The sequence below is a fragment of the Nicotiana tomentosiformis genome, chromosome 1 (genome assembly GCF_000390325.3).
Source record: "Nicotiana tomentosiformis chromosome 1, ASM39032v3, whole genome shotgun sequence".
NCBI classification, from domain to species: domain Eukaryota; kingdom Viridiplantae; phylum Streptophyta; class Magnoliopsida; order Solanales; family Solanaceae; genus Nicotiana; species Nicotiana tomentosiformis.
The window spans coordinates 75214029-75227123 of NC_090812.1; the positions used below are offsets into that span (position 1 = coordinate 75214029).

Sequence of the window (13095 nt, forward strand, 5' to 3'; positions counted from 1 at the left end):
CTGGAAGAAGTGGAAGAAGTGGAAGGGTTTTTGATATTTAATATATATATATATATATATATATATATATATATTCTTAACGGGTTAACGGATTATCCGTTAAAAAATTTAAATAATCCGCCCCCAAACCGATAAGCCGTTAATAAAAAAAATTTAATTCGTTCCCCGTCCGTTAAACCGTTAACCCGATACCAATAAGCCATTAAGCTTCGGTTTCGGTTCGGTTTTTTATTTCGGTTCGATTTTGAACACCCCTAGTTCCATGACCCAATTCTTAACCTACAGACACCCTTGTTCCCTTTACCTCCCTTGCCTCTCCCCCCAAACCCTGCCCTACCTTCCTCCCCACCTCCCGTTCCCCCCGAGAACATGACCTCACTCGACCATCCTAGCCCACAGCCACTATACTTACGTCATAGTAAGGGGAATCACTATCACACATAAGGCAACATCTCAAACCAGAAGAAGACAAGTTGCAACTACAAGCACACTAATACGGTGAATAAACTAATACAAACTAAGATGATAACAATTTAACTTACACAACAAAGGAAAACTGGAAAACGGGAGGTACCAACTCCTGCGAGTAGAACCTTGGAATTATCTTTGATAAAAGGGTAAAAGGCAGCTGACCCAATATTAACAAATAGCAAATTCTAAGCAAGAATAATAGAACCCGAAGTCACAACGAGTTTCGAGAAAGGTGTTGTCCATAGCAGCTATGTTTTGGAAGTTCTCGCCCGCTTCGCCCGAGGCTCGTTGGAAAATTATCTCAGCCGCCGCCACCGCCGCTAGGCTAGGTCAGTGCGCCAAAAAATAGAGGGACATAGGGTGGAAGAGACGAGGTATAGGGGGGAGAAAGAAAGGAGAAGAAGAAAAGGGAAATATAAGGGGGGAGGGGGGGAGTAACGGGGAAGAAGAAGAAAGCAAGAGAGAGAGGAAAAGAAGACAAAGGTGGGGTGGGGTGGGGTAGGGGTCTTACCTGGTCCGGTGGTCGCCGGAGGTCCGGTGAATGGTACGTTAGAGAGAGAGAGATCAGAGAGAGACTTTGTTTGCTCAGAAGATATATTTAAATGTTGATAAAAAATATTAAAGTTACAAAATCTTAAATACCAAGAGAATATCATTATCCTTTAAAACAAACTAAAAAAAGTGTGTCACATAAATGGAATCAAAAGAGTTAAATTTCCTGTAATTTACAATAATTTATTTTTAGAGAAGATAGTTGAATAAGACAGGCGTTTCAAGTACAAAATAAATTACACAACCAAATGAGGTACTCCAATATTTGGAGATTCAAATAAAGATTTAACTATAAATTTTATATGTGACTTATATTAATTAATATATTTATATATATACTACATTAAAATCACAAAACCCCCCCTTAGCGAAATGTCGTTCGCCTTTTTTACCCAATAAAAATAGGTTTTACTTGGACAAAATTATAATTTAAATTATTTTCTTAATATTCCGGACTTCAGAGTCAACTAAATTTTTGATTATTGTTAATCAAAACATAAAAAAAGAAATAATTTTTTTTTTGATTATTAAATATTTTCAATTTGAAATAGGTAGAAAGTTCTAAACATTAGGACTTTAAAATCAATAAATTCTTTTCTCAGTTGAATTGTTAACATCTTACACCTTATTGCTATTTATTTTCTTAACAAGAAATTAAGTTGTAGATGGGCTTAAAAACTTTAAGCAGTTTTTAACTTGTGGAAGTGTTTGACAATCAAAAAATGGGCTTAAAAAAAGTTAAAATCTACTTAAAAAAGGCCAAAATCAATAAGTTGAAAAACCCAACTTTTTCTAAATTGGCTTAAAAGCCATATTGCTTTGACCAAGGATATTACATTCTTATCTTTTATAATTTTTCTTAATCCCGAAATTACCCCTAAGTAAAAACCCTACAACATACAATTTTTTTTCTCCATTGTTCAATATTTGTCAATTTCTTGAAGTTCTTAACGTGAAGCAAACAATAGTTTTTTTAAATAATGTTTGATACATTCCAATATTTTGTAAAAATTATTCTTTTGACTTCTTTTTTTGTTCCATAACATTTAATATTTTTGGTCGTTGAATCCTTCCCTTTTTTTAATTGGTGTAACTATATTATAAAATCAAATCATTCAATGAATTTACGTGTTACCCCTGAATTTGAAGCTATGAACGGAAAGTATAATATTATATTCATCATCTTCTTTATAATGTTAACAACTTTAAGGATATTTCAATTATTTTAACAAGAAAAAGTGCTTACCAGCACTTGTTTACCAAACACTTCATCAACTTGTTTTAAGTTTCAGCACTTTTATCCAAACACGTAACTGCTTATTTATAAAATAAGTTCCAATACTTATAAAGTGCTTTTAAGCACTTAACTTAAAAGTCACTTTTTTTAAAGACAATCCAATCGGGCCCTAAGTTGTTCAAACTAAACCAGACAAAGTTAAGAAAATAACTTGTGAAATTGAAGTAATGAAGTACTAAAATTGAAATAAATATTAAGTTAGATATATTGATTGAAACTGAGAACTTCTATTATGAAGAATTTCTTAATTTATTGATTAATTAGCTAAATATGATCAACAATTATCATTTCAAAAAATTTTAAGCACTTTTTTGTTTAAATTTTATTTTATAGCTTAAAATTACTTTTTAATATAAAATGTATGTAACTCTCAAAAATATTATAGTTATTGAGATAAGATACATGTGCAACGCGTAATTTATTTATAAATATGTAAATAGTGTTTAATCTTTTATTTTTCTGAAACGGGGAGTTTTATTTGCAGCCATTTTATGATTTTTTATTTTATTTCGTATGACGTGTAAACGAGCCATTGGTTAATGTCGTCTGTTTTGTTCAACTGTAAGATAGTCTACGGTTAAAAACCCGGATCCCCCATTTCACCCTCTTCAGTAAACTCGTACGCCGAGGGAGATCGAGAGATCTGTAATTCGACTTCGCTGCTTTCCCCATATAAATATAATCAGATTCATTCTGTTATTCACACAACGATCTCACTTTTTTTCCGGTTACATTCTGATCGACTAGGTTTCACTTTTTTTTTTTACCTGAATCCTTACAGATCTCTGCTGTAGCTTCAGAATGGCTCAGCCTCTGGTGAAGAAGGACGATGATCGCGATGACGAAAGTATGTTTTTTTTTAATTCCCGTTTCCGCTGTGTTTACGTTGATTAGAGAACGAGCTTAATTTTCTCGGTTGTTTTGAATTTAATTGATTCGATTGTACTTTTGCCTGTGTATAGATCTGCATTTTGGTTTAGATTCTAAATTAGCGTTTATTTGGCTAAGTGAATCTGAAAAAAATTACGGTCGATTTCTTATGAATCAGCTTTTGCTACTAGCTGTTTTTTTCCCAACTTTCTTTTCATAACTATTTCTCCGTTGTGCAATGTGTATTTCAGTCATATATCGCTATTAGGAATATTTAGTGGTGTAGTGTGTGTAACTGTGTAGTGGAATGATGTCGGGAAAGTTAATTTGCTCAGATTATTATTGTTTAGTTTTACACTGTAGAAATGATCAGTTTCTGCCTAGATCTAGGTACATTAGGATTGAATGTGTATTTAGTGGTGAAATGGCATTTTCATGTTGAATTTCTATGACAAAACAGTGGACTATTCCCCATTTCTGGGGATTGAGAAGGGTGCTGTTCTTCAGGAAGCTAGGGTTTTCAATGATCCTCAACTGGATGCACGGAGATGCTCACAGGTATGTTGTTTTGGTCTTCTTTTTTTTAAAAAAATTCTGACGTGCAAAAGTAAATTAACTTCATTTCTGTTTTGTGGCATTTTAAATTGGTTGGACTTGAGTTTTATTTTTGGGTGCTTTTTGGGTGTTTCAGGTCATTACAAAGCTTCTGTATCTTCTGAATCAGGGAGAGTCGTTTACAAAGGTTAGCTCTGAAGCTATTAGTTTTAGCAGTAAATCATCGTTCCATTTTTTTGCAAATTGTACAATGAAACATCACAAATTAAATGCCAAAACCGCCATTTAAAGAGGTGAAAGAAAACAAGGAAGAAATAGAGAGATGTGTGACGTCAGCTATCAGAGTATAACATTATATTTTATGAGAAAAAGTAAAATTCGAAGATAAGGATCATATATGATAAGTGACTCAGTGACAAGCATAGTTTACTGTTTTTGCACGATGAAGGGCATTATCTTTCATGAATTCTACTCAACTTTGTACTTCAGGGAACAATTTTTGTTTTCTCTGGATTTATGTGGCCATACATAGAATTGGTATTAGCTGATTATGTCTCTTGTCTGTAGATCATATCATCTGTTATTTACCTTATCAAAAAATAAAATCATAAAATGGATAATATCACTTGCTAATGCCTGTCTACTTAAGAGTGAAAGAATAGTTCTCAATAATGCAATACATATAGACATATAGTAACGTATGATAGTTTTTTTCCAGTTAAATGATTGTTTCTGTACTTTTCCTTAGACATCCAGTCTGTTATCATCTTGAACTATTTTCACAGTGTGCAATGAGCTTCTCTAGACACTGTCTAGCAGTTAAAAAAAATTGGAATTCATACATTTGGCTAGTCAAAAGAGAATTTTTATACATAGTAAAGTTAATTAGTCAAATTGGATTGAAAACCTACTAAAAAAAAACTGACCAATATGTGCAACAGATCAAAGAGAGGTTCCCTCCCTTGAAGTATTTCCCTTTCTTTACTTTGTTTTAGTGTCCATATTTTAGAACCATACCCATTTCAGTGCTGTGCAATGTTTCTTTTTTATTATTACTGGAGCCATTTGCTAGTTGTGTAAATTCCTGTTTTTGTAGATATTTCTGTCACGTCCATGCTATGGCTCTTGAACAGTTCTCTTTATCCCCTCTTAAATTTACAAACTGAAGCAATCTAAATATTCTTGTCTTCTCTACAGTACAGAGATCTTTTTACGTCACTTTGATGACATTCTCTCTCTCTCTCTCTCTCTCTCTCTCTCTCTCTCTCGGTGAGACTTCCACTTAAGTTGTTTTAATTTGTAGGCTGAGGCTACAGGAGTCTTCTTTGCTGTCACAAAACTCTTTCAGTCAAAGGATATTGGTCTCAGGAGAATGGTGTACCTGATAATTAAAGAGCTTTCTCCCTCCGCAGACGAGGTTAGAGGCAAAGCGTTTTCTTCTTTTGTTTTTGTAAGGTTCCACTGATTCTCTGAATGAAAATAACATTTGATTTCTTTTCCTCTAAAAGGTCATCATTGTTACGAGCTCTCTTATGAAGGACATGAATAGCAGAACTGATATGTATCGGGCAAATGCTATTCGTGTCCTTTGTCGAATCACGGATGGGACACTTCTCACCCAAATAGAGAGATACTTGAAACAAGCCATTGTTGACAAAAACCCTGTTGTTGCAAGTGCTGCTCTTGTGAGTGGAATCCATTTGCTTCAGGTAAGGTTTCAATAACCCTTTTTCATGTTTTGCTTGTTTGGTGGTATCTTCCTAACTCTCCTTGGCCTATGTTTCTTTTCAACAGACAAATCCAGAAATTGTGAAAAGATGGAGCAATGAGGTACAGGAAGCTGTTCAATCAAGGGCAGCTCTTGTTCAGTTCCATGCACTGGCCCTGCTGCACCAGGTATGTGTGATATCTGCTATTTAACTAACCAATTTTGCTTTGAATTATTATCTATATCATAAATTTTTCTTTGTTTACACAATCATAACGAGTAAGTCTCATAATTAAAGAATTGAAATAGTACTAGTTCTCATATATACTGATTTGATTTTATGTTCTTAAATCTTAAAATATTTGGCGGGTGCCCTTTCTTTCAATGCTCGGGTGTAGTGGTGGCAAAATGGATAAAAGAAAACAGTTATCCACCCATAATATCCATTAAAATATGGGTTGGATAATGAACTATTTAAAAACGGGTCAAATATGGATAAGAACCATATTATCCACTTGAAAAATGGATAACCAATGGATAACTAATAGGTTTAACTTTTATATTTGTAAAGCCTCAAATTGAGGGTTCCTCAAGTTTGGGAGATTAGGAATTCTCCCAAAAGTGATCATATTCAAAAAGTCATGGATAATATGGTTATCCATATTATCCGCCGGTTAACATGGGTCGGGTCAGATAATTTATCCGTTTTTGTATTACACGTCTTCGACCCGTCCCATAACTGACCCGCCCCGCCCGTTTGCCACCCCTACTCAGGTGTTAACATGTTTTGATCTCCGGTTTCCTACCACCTTCTAAAGTCGTTTTTTCATATTCTACTGTTCATTAAAATCTCGGCTGTATTGTTTCTTCCTTTTAGTTTTTTGGTTCTTTCAATGTTGTGAAGGTAAAAGTGATAGATCACATGACAGGTTATGTTTCCCTAGGTCTTAACATCAAGATTTGTTCAGCTGATATGATTTTCTTCCTGCATTTGCAGATTCGACAAAATGACCGTTTAGCTGTTAGCAAGCTAGTTACCAGTTTGACAAAAGGGAGTGTCCGCTCACCTCTAGCTCAATGCCTTTTGATCCGTTATACTAGTCAGGTGCCCTTTTTTTCCCTTTTTCTTCCAGTTTTGGCATTAATTTAGTTATGTGATCGGGCTTTTGCCAACCGGAAAGATACCCTAATTCTGGATTATTTATTGCCAATTTGAATTCACATCTCTTCAGGTTATAAGAGAATCTGGCATTAGCCAAACAGGAGATCGTCCATTCTATGACTATTTAGAGAGTTGCCTTCGTCACAAAGCTGAAATGGTTATTTTTGAAGCAGCCAGGGCAATCACAGAGCTTAGTGGCGTGACTAGTCGAGAATTAACTCCTGCTATTACTGTTCTACAGCTCTTTTTGAGCTCTTCTAAGCCAGTTCTTAGGTTTGCTGCTGTCCGCACTTTGAATAAGGTGATTCATCTTAGTATAATTTCATTGGTCTACTAGTTTTATTACGAATGATTAATTTGGTAATTGTGGTTCATGAATAATTATTGAGTTGCTTAGTCGAATGGCACACATTACAATTTTTCCACACCAGGATAACCCTATCTTTGTTATTGTAAACAAACATTGGAATCTAATTCTCTCTGATATTGATTTTTATGCGACTAACAAGTAGGACTGCCTGGTTACAGTATTGACCTTCTTAACATTTGTAACTGAAAAGCTTAATTTGTTCAGGAAAAAAGAGAAAAGCTTAATCTGTTATAGTACCAACTGCTTTTGGTTTCTGCTGATGCAGCACAAGTATTAATTGTTGAACCATGTGCAGGTGGCAATGACACATCCTATGGCTGTGACAAATTGCAACATTGATATGGAGAGCTTGATTTCTGATCAAAATAGGAGCATTGCAACTTTGGCCATCACAACTCTACTCAAGACCGGGAATGAATCAAGCGTTGATCGTCTAATGAAGCAGATTACTAACTTCATGTCGGACATTGCTGATGAGTTTAAGATAGTGGTGGTGGAAGCGATTAGATCATTGTGTTTGAAATTCCCCCTTAAGTATAGATCTTTGTGAGTAATCATGGACTTCTCTTAGAAACCTGGATATCAATATACATATGTATGCAAAACAAAAATAGGGGGGTGTGGTTGGGGATACAACTTTTTTTCTTTCTTTTTTACAATCACTTAATATGGATATTTATGTTTTTTAAATAATAACAGGATGAATTTCTTGAGCAATATTTTGAGGGAAGAAGGTGGATTTGAGTACAAGAAGGCTATTGTTGATTCAATTGTGATCCTGATTAGAGATATCCCAGATGCCAAAGAAGGTGGGCTGCTTCACTTGTGTGAATTCATTGAGGACTGTGAATTCACGTATCTTTCTACGCAGGTTAGTTTCCTCTCCTCTTTTCTTGCTAATATCATGGTTTTCTTGTCTATCTACATTATTTCATTGTAATTTTGGTTTTCATTTGGTTTATGAGATGCTGTTTTATTTATTTCTCACCTCAATTTGTCCATAGATACTACATTTTCTTGGAAATGAAGGACCTAAGACCTCTGACCCCAGTAAGTACATACGATACATATATAATCGGGTGATACTTGAAAATGCAACAGTTCGGGCCAGTGCAGTGAGCACCTTAGCGAAGTTTGGTGCCTTGGTTGATTCATTAAAGGTAGAATTGTTCTGGTTTTAGTTTGTATCATGACTGAATGTTATATTTTGATTTTAAAACTGTTTCTTTAATATGCTGCAGCCTCGTATATTTGTGCTGTTGAAACGTTGTCTGTTTGACAGTGATGATGAGGTTAGTCCTGAGATTTCATGTCTTCTAGTTATTGCTATGCTTTATTACTGTGTTAATGATTACTTTATCCTTTTCCATTCTTGTTAGTCAGGTCAACCATTCGTTTGTGAAATTTAGGCCCCTGTATATATGAGAAATCACGTGCTTTCCAAAAGTATAACTGTTTCCAATTTAAAAAAAAGGAAGTAAAAGAAAGAACCAAAGATTCCATATTTCATTTTGTTCATTCATGGTGTTGGGATTGCAGAACTCGTTTGGCATTTACTCATAAGAATTTCTTTTCGCGATAGAAATGGTTGAGCCTTCAGCCAGCCTTCTGAAACCCCCGAACCCCATCTTTTTGTTTTTTCTATGTAAACTAAAAAGAAACAATTCCTAGTTTTTACTGTGTAACTAAGCTGTCTATTCCTTTGTGGCAAGCAACTTGCACTTTAATTGCATGGACTAGTTTTTTGCAACCTACATATGTGAGATAACAACAACAATAACAACCCAGTAAAATCCTACTAATGGGGTCTGGGGAGGGTAGTGTGTACGTAGACCTTACCCCTACTCCGAAGAAGTAGAGAGGCTGTTTCCGAAAGTTCCTCGGCTCAAGAAAACAAAAGGACAAAGGAGACAATATTAGTATCACCACAATAATTATAGTAAAAATAAGAACACCATGAAATCCAGAAGAAAGATGCGAAGCAAAAGAGATAGCTAGTAAATAGGCCCTGCACTGAAAAGCGAAATAGTAAGACACAACATTGCCACTAGCTATCTTAGACAAAAACCCTACCTGGCTAGTCCCACAATGGTACGAAGTAAGGCAAGACTCAACTACCTCCTAACCTACATATGTGAGAAATCATGTGAAATGATCTGCATCTCCTTGCTCATCAGAAACACCGTTTTTTCACGAATGAGGTTTTAAAACTTCCATCAGCTTCTTCATTTCCTGTCTTTATAACTCGGGTAAATGAATCAAATAGTTCTCTATAGTCTTCAATGATTGCGACATGTGTTTTTGTGTTATAATCTCTTTCGGTTATCTTACAATTGTTGCAATCTTTTGGCAGGTTCGTGACCGTGCAACACTTTACTTGAATACCCTTGGAGGTGATGGTGCAGTTGTTGAAACTGATGAAGAGGTGAAAGAGTTCCTTTTTGGTTCACTCGGTGTCCCTCTAACCAATCTGGAAACAAGTTTGAAGAACTATGTATGTGGCTTCTCTATCTTGCAATCTCTAGTTCTTTTTGCATTTGTTATCTGATGTTTCTTTTTGCATTTGTTAACTGATGTTTTTGCTTTAATGGTGGCAGGAACCCTCGGAGGAGCCATTTGACATTCATTCTGTACCTAAGGAAGTCAAATCTCAACCCTTGTCAGAGAAGAAAGCACCCGGTAAAAAGCCAACCGGTTTGGCTGCTCCTCCTGTGGCTTCCACTTCCACTGTTGATGCGTATGAAAGGTTACTGTCCTCTATTCCAGAATTTGCCAGTTATGGAAAGCTTTTCAAGGTTCGTATTTTGAGATTCATCATCATTTATTTTCTATGGTGATTTCTTTTGCACTTATTTAAGCTAGTCATTTTTTCCATGTATGATCAGTCATCTGCACCAGTGGAGCTTACAGAAGCTGAAACAGAATATGCAGTTAACGTTGTCAAGCACATTTTTGACAATCATATCGTGTTCCAGTACAACTGCACCAACACTATTCCTGAGCAATTGCTGGAGAATGTATTAAACTTTTATTTGGAGGCATTTCTTGCATTCTAATTTCACCTGATCATCATTGTGAAGTGTTGTTTGCCTGCTGCCAGGTCACTGTTATAGTAGATGCTTCTGAAGCAGAGGAATTTTCTGAAGTAGCATCCAAACCTCTCAAGTCCCTGCCATATGATACCCCAGGGCAAACATTTGTGGCTTTCGAGAAACCAGAAGGAGTCCCTGCTGTTGGGAAATTCTCAAACACGTTGAGGTTCATTGTTAAAGAGGTATATTTCTCCTGAATTATTTTGGAAACAAATCTGGATGGAATCTCTATGTCTATGACTTTGAGGTATACCGCCATGTTACTTGTGTGAAGCATCTTGACTAAGCCATCTCATTTCCGTGATAATAGCTGCATCCCAAAAAGTTGTGTAATTATCCTCCAAAAGCTGAACTTTAAGAACTAATTTTTAACCTCTAATTTTGGACCCTGTTCTTCTAAACTATATAATTCAGCTGCAGTGTTAATTCCAGACCCAACCAAACTAAACAACAGGCAGAGGGAATGACTTGTTAACAAATCTTTTGCAGCCTTACCTCCCAAAGGGAAAAAAAACTGATTCTTTTCTTTCCATCTGTAAACGGTTCTGATTCTGAAATGTAGTGCCTTTTAACTTGCCTCATATGTTTGTACAATCCATCTTTCTGTCAATGCACTGTGATGATTCTCTGGTGATTCACCAGGTTGATCCATCTACTGGTGAGGCTGAAGACGATGGTGTCGAAGACGAATACCAGCTAGAAGACCTTGAGGTTGTTTCAGCAGATTATGTGCTAAAAGTAGGAGTATCCAACTTTAGGAATGCCTGGGAGAGTTTGGGACCAGATTGTGAAAAGGTAGATGAATATGGTCTTGGACCAAGGGAAAGCCTGGCTGAAGCTGTAAATACAGTCATCGACCTACTTGGCATGCAACCTTGCGAGGTTTGTCTTATGGTTTTACTCAACTCAGTCTCAACATTTCTGTTAGAACTCTATAAAATAGGGCATACTTTATAGCTTACCTCATTCATATTTGGTCAAACATTTTCCTAACTACTATGCGTATTTCTGTCTGTGGAAGCTAACTGTTCTATGATTTTTTTCCAGGGCACTGAGGTGGTCCCAAGCAATTCAAGATCGCACACATGTTTATTATCTGGTGTTTACATTGGTGGTGTAAAGGTTCTTGTTCGGTTGTCATTTGGAGTCGATGGGCCAAAGGAGGTTGCAATGAAACTGGCTGTTAGGTCAGAAGATATATCTGTCAGTGATGCAATTCATGAAATTGTTGCAAGTGGCTAAACTTTGTTAGATGGGCTGAAGACTAGTAGTCCTCGTCATGGCAAAACGGAAAGCTATTTTTTCTTTTTCTTTTGTGTACTTAGTAAACTTGGTCTGTCAGAAGTGCGAGACATTTTTCAAGGAGTCAGTCCGCTTAGGGAATTCGACCACTAAAATTGTCTTTTCCTTCCTTTTTTTTTGATGCATTTTTCGTTTGTTTAAAGCAAAGAGTCGATAGTCTAGTAGTTACCCAAACCTGCTCCGTATATTTTGCATATTGTCAAAGTGATCTTTCAGGTACTTCGTGATTGTTGTATTCATTCTAAATTTTGCGATCAAGATAGTTCATTCTTAGTGATTGTACAAGTAATACTAAGACTGGCACTATTTTGGTTTGAATTCACAGTTTCTCACATAATTGCACAGGAAAGGCTTAACGATCGCAAGCAAGTGAATAAATTACTAAATGAGATCACCTATTGCTGTAAAGACGGCCACTATATTAGGGGCAATGTCACACGAAATATATTTGCATAAAACTAACCACTTGCCATTCGCTTTACTGAAAAGAAAGATAAATAGGGTGCCGTACAGAAAATCATGAATTAAGAAATAGAAATTTTCATTTCCATTTAGCATAAAATCTTTGATCACTCCACAGCAACATTCTTTTCAAAGGCACGGTAACATTTCTTTCTTTGAGATGCAAATGTCTAGGCACAATCCTGTTTCTAAGGCTGAAAGCAAAGTACTGAGGTAACAGTTTCAGTTCCTGGATATCCCTCCTCATCTCTTCAACCAAATACACATATTTTGGCCACAAGTTGTGTTCAATGCTGTAACCAAATATAGCAGGAAATCTAGCACAAAATTTAGCTGATTCTTCATAGGAAAACCCAATACCCTGCAAAAATCTAACCTTTTCTTCCAATTTATCCACTCGGGTATTTAGAAGATGAGCATTTAAGGTTGTTGGCAAGTTCAGATTTCCAATGTCTAGTTCTTTAAGATAAATCAGTGTTGGTCTCAAACAGAAGGGGACATTGGATTCAAGAATTTGAGGGCATCTAAGAATTAAACCTCGAGTGTCTTCTGGGGTTGCAGCCAAATCAAATTTGAAGAATTCAAATACAGATTCAACATGGGCAGGACTAAATACAGGTAAAAATACTTGGTTACAAACAAGAGCTATTCTTGATATATCAGCTTCGGAAAATCCTTGGGAATTTAGGAGGTTCACAATTGATAAAATCTGGGAAAGGGATTCTGGGGATGGGTTTTTGTAGGTTTTGTTTCCTGGCTTGATAATGCCGAGGGATTTTAGATAACGGAGATTTTCACGATGAGAAGTGCGAAACCTTAGTAGGAAAGGAGGGTTTGGAGATGAAGAAAAAGGGATATTTGTGGCAGAAATGAAGAAGCAGATTTTTGTATTTGGGATAGAAGAGCAAAGAAACATAGCTTCTTTCCTTCTGTCTTTGGTTCTTTAGCCACATTTATCTACATTGTCTATTTGACATGTGGCTCCATATATACGTAAACGTTAGTTATGACAATACGAGTAGTACTTAACAGTTTTTTTATTATTAAAATGGTGAAATAATGCATTTTGACATATTGCTCAATAGTCCACTTATTTTTTACTTCTTAAAAGGAAAGGAACAAATATTTCGGAGAAAATGACATAGGGAGTAACAAATATGTTTTTTTTTTTTTTTATTCGCTAAAATAGAGAGTAAAGATAAATTTCACCTGTAATATCTAGTAGAAGGAAAGAAGAGTTTTAATAAAGTTTCT

General features: G+C 35.7%; 2 protein-coding genes across 2 annotated transcripts; one reads left to right on the forward strand and one right to left on the reverse strand.

Annotated features, from left to right (window-relative positions):
* Positions 1–2896: 2896 nt before the first annotated feature.
* On the forward strand, positions 2897–11598 carry LOC104100437 (coatomer subunit gamma). The gene is made up of 19 exons (XM_009607662.4): positions 2897–2965; positions 3102–3167; positions 3651–3748; positions 3882–3932; positions 5049–5162; positions 5254–5454; positions 5540–5641; positions 6451–6558; positions 6686–6916; positions 7281–7531; positions 7685–7856; positions 7990–8145; positions 8227–8277; positions 9339–9479; positions 9583–9780; positions 9871–10002; positions 10086–10259; positions 10720–10959; positions 11125–11598. The coding sequence occupies exons 2-19, from the start codon at positions 3122–3124 to the stop codon at positions 11317–11319; spliced, it is 2661 nt and encodes an 886-aa protein (XP_009605957.1). The 5' UTR covers positions 2897–2965; positions 3102–3121; the 3' UTR covers positions 11320–11598.
* A 322-nt stretch (positions 11599–11920) lies between these two features.
* Positions 11921–12757, reverse strand: LOC104100444 (transcription termination factor MTEF1, chloroplastic). The gene has a single exon (XM_009607673.1). It carries the CDS (start codon positions 12755–12757, stop codon positions 11921–11923), a length of 837 nt encoding a protein of 278 aa, XP_009605968.1.
* Positions 12758–13095: the final 338 nt, after the last annotated feature.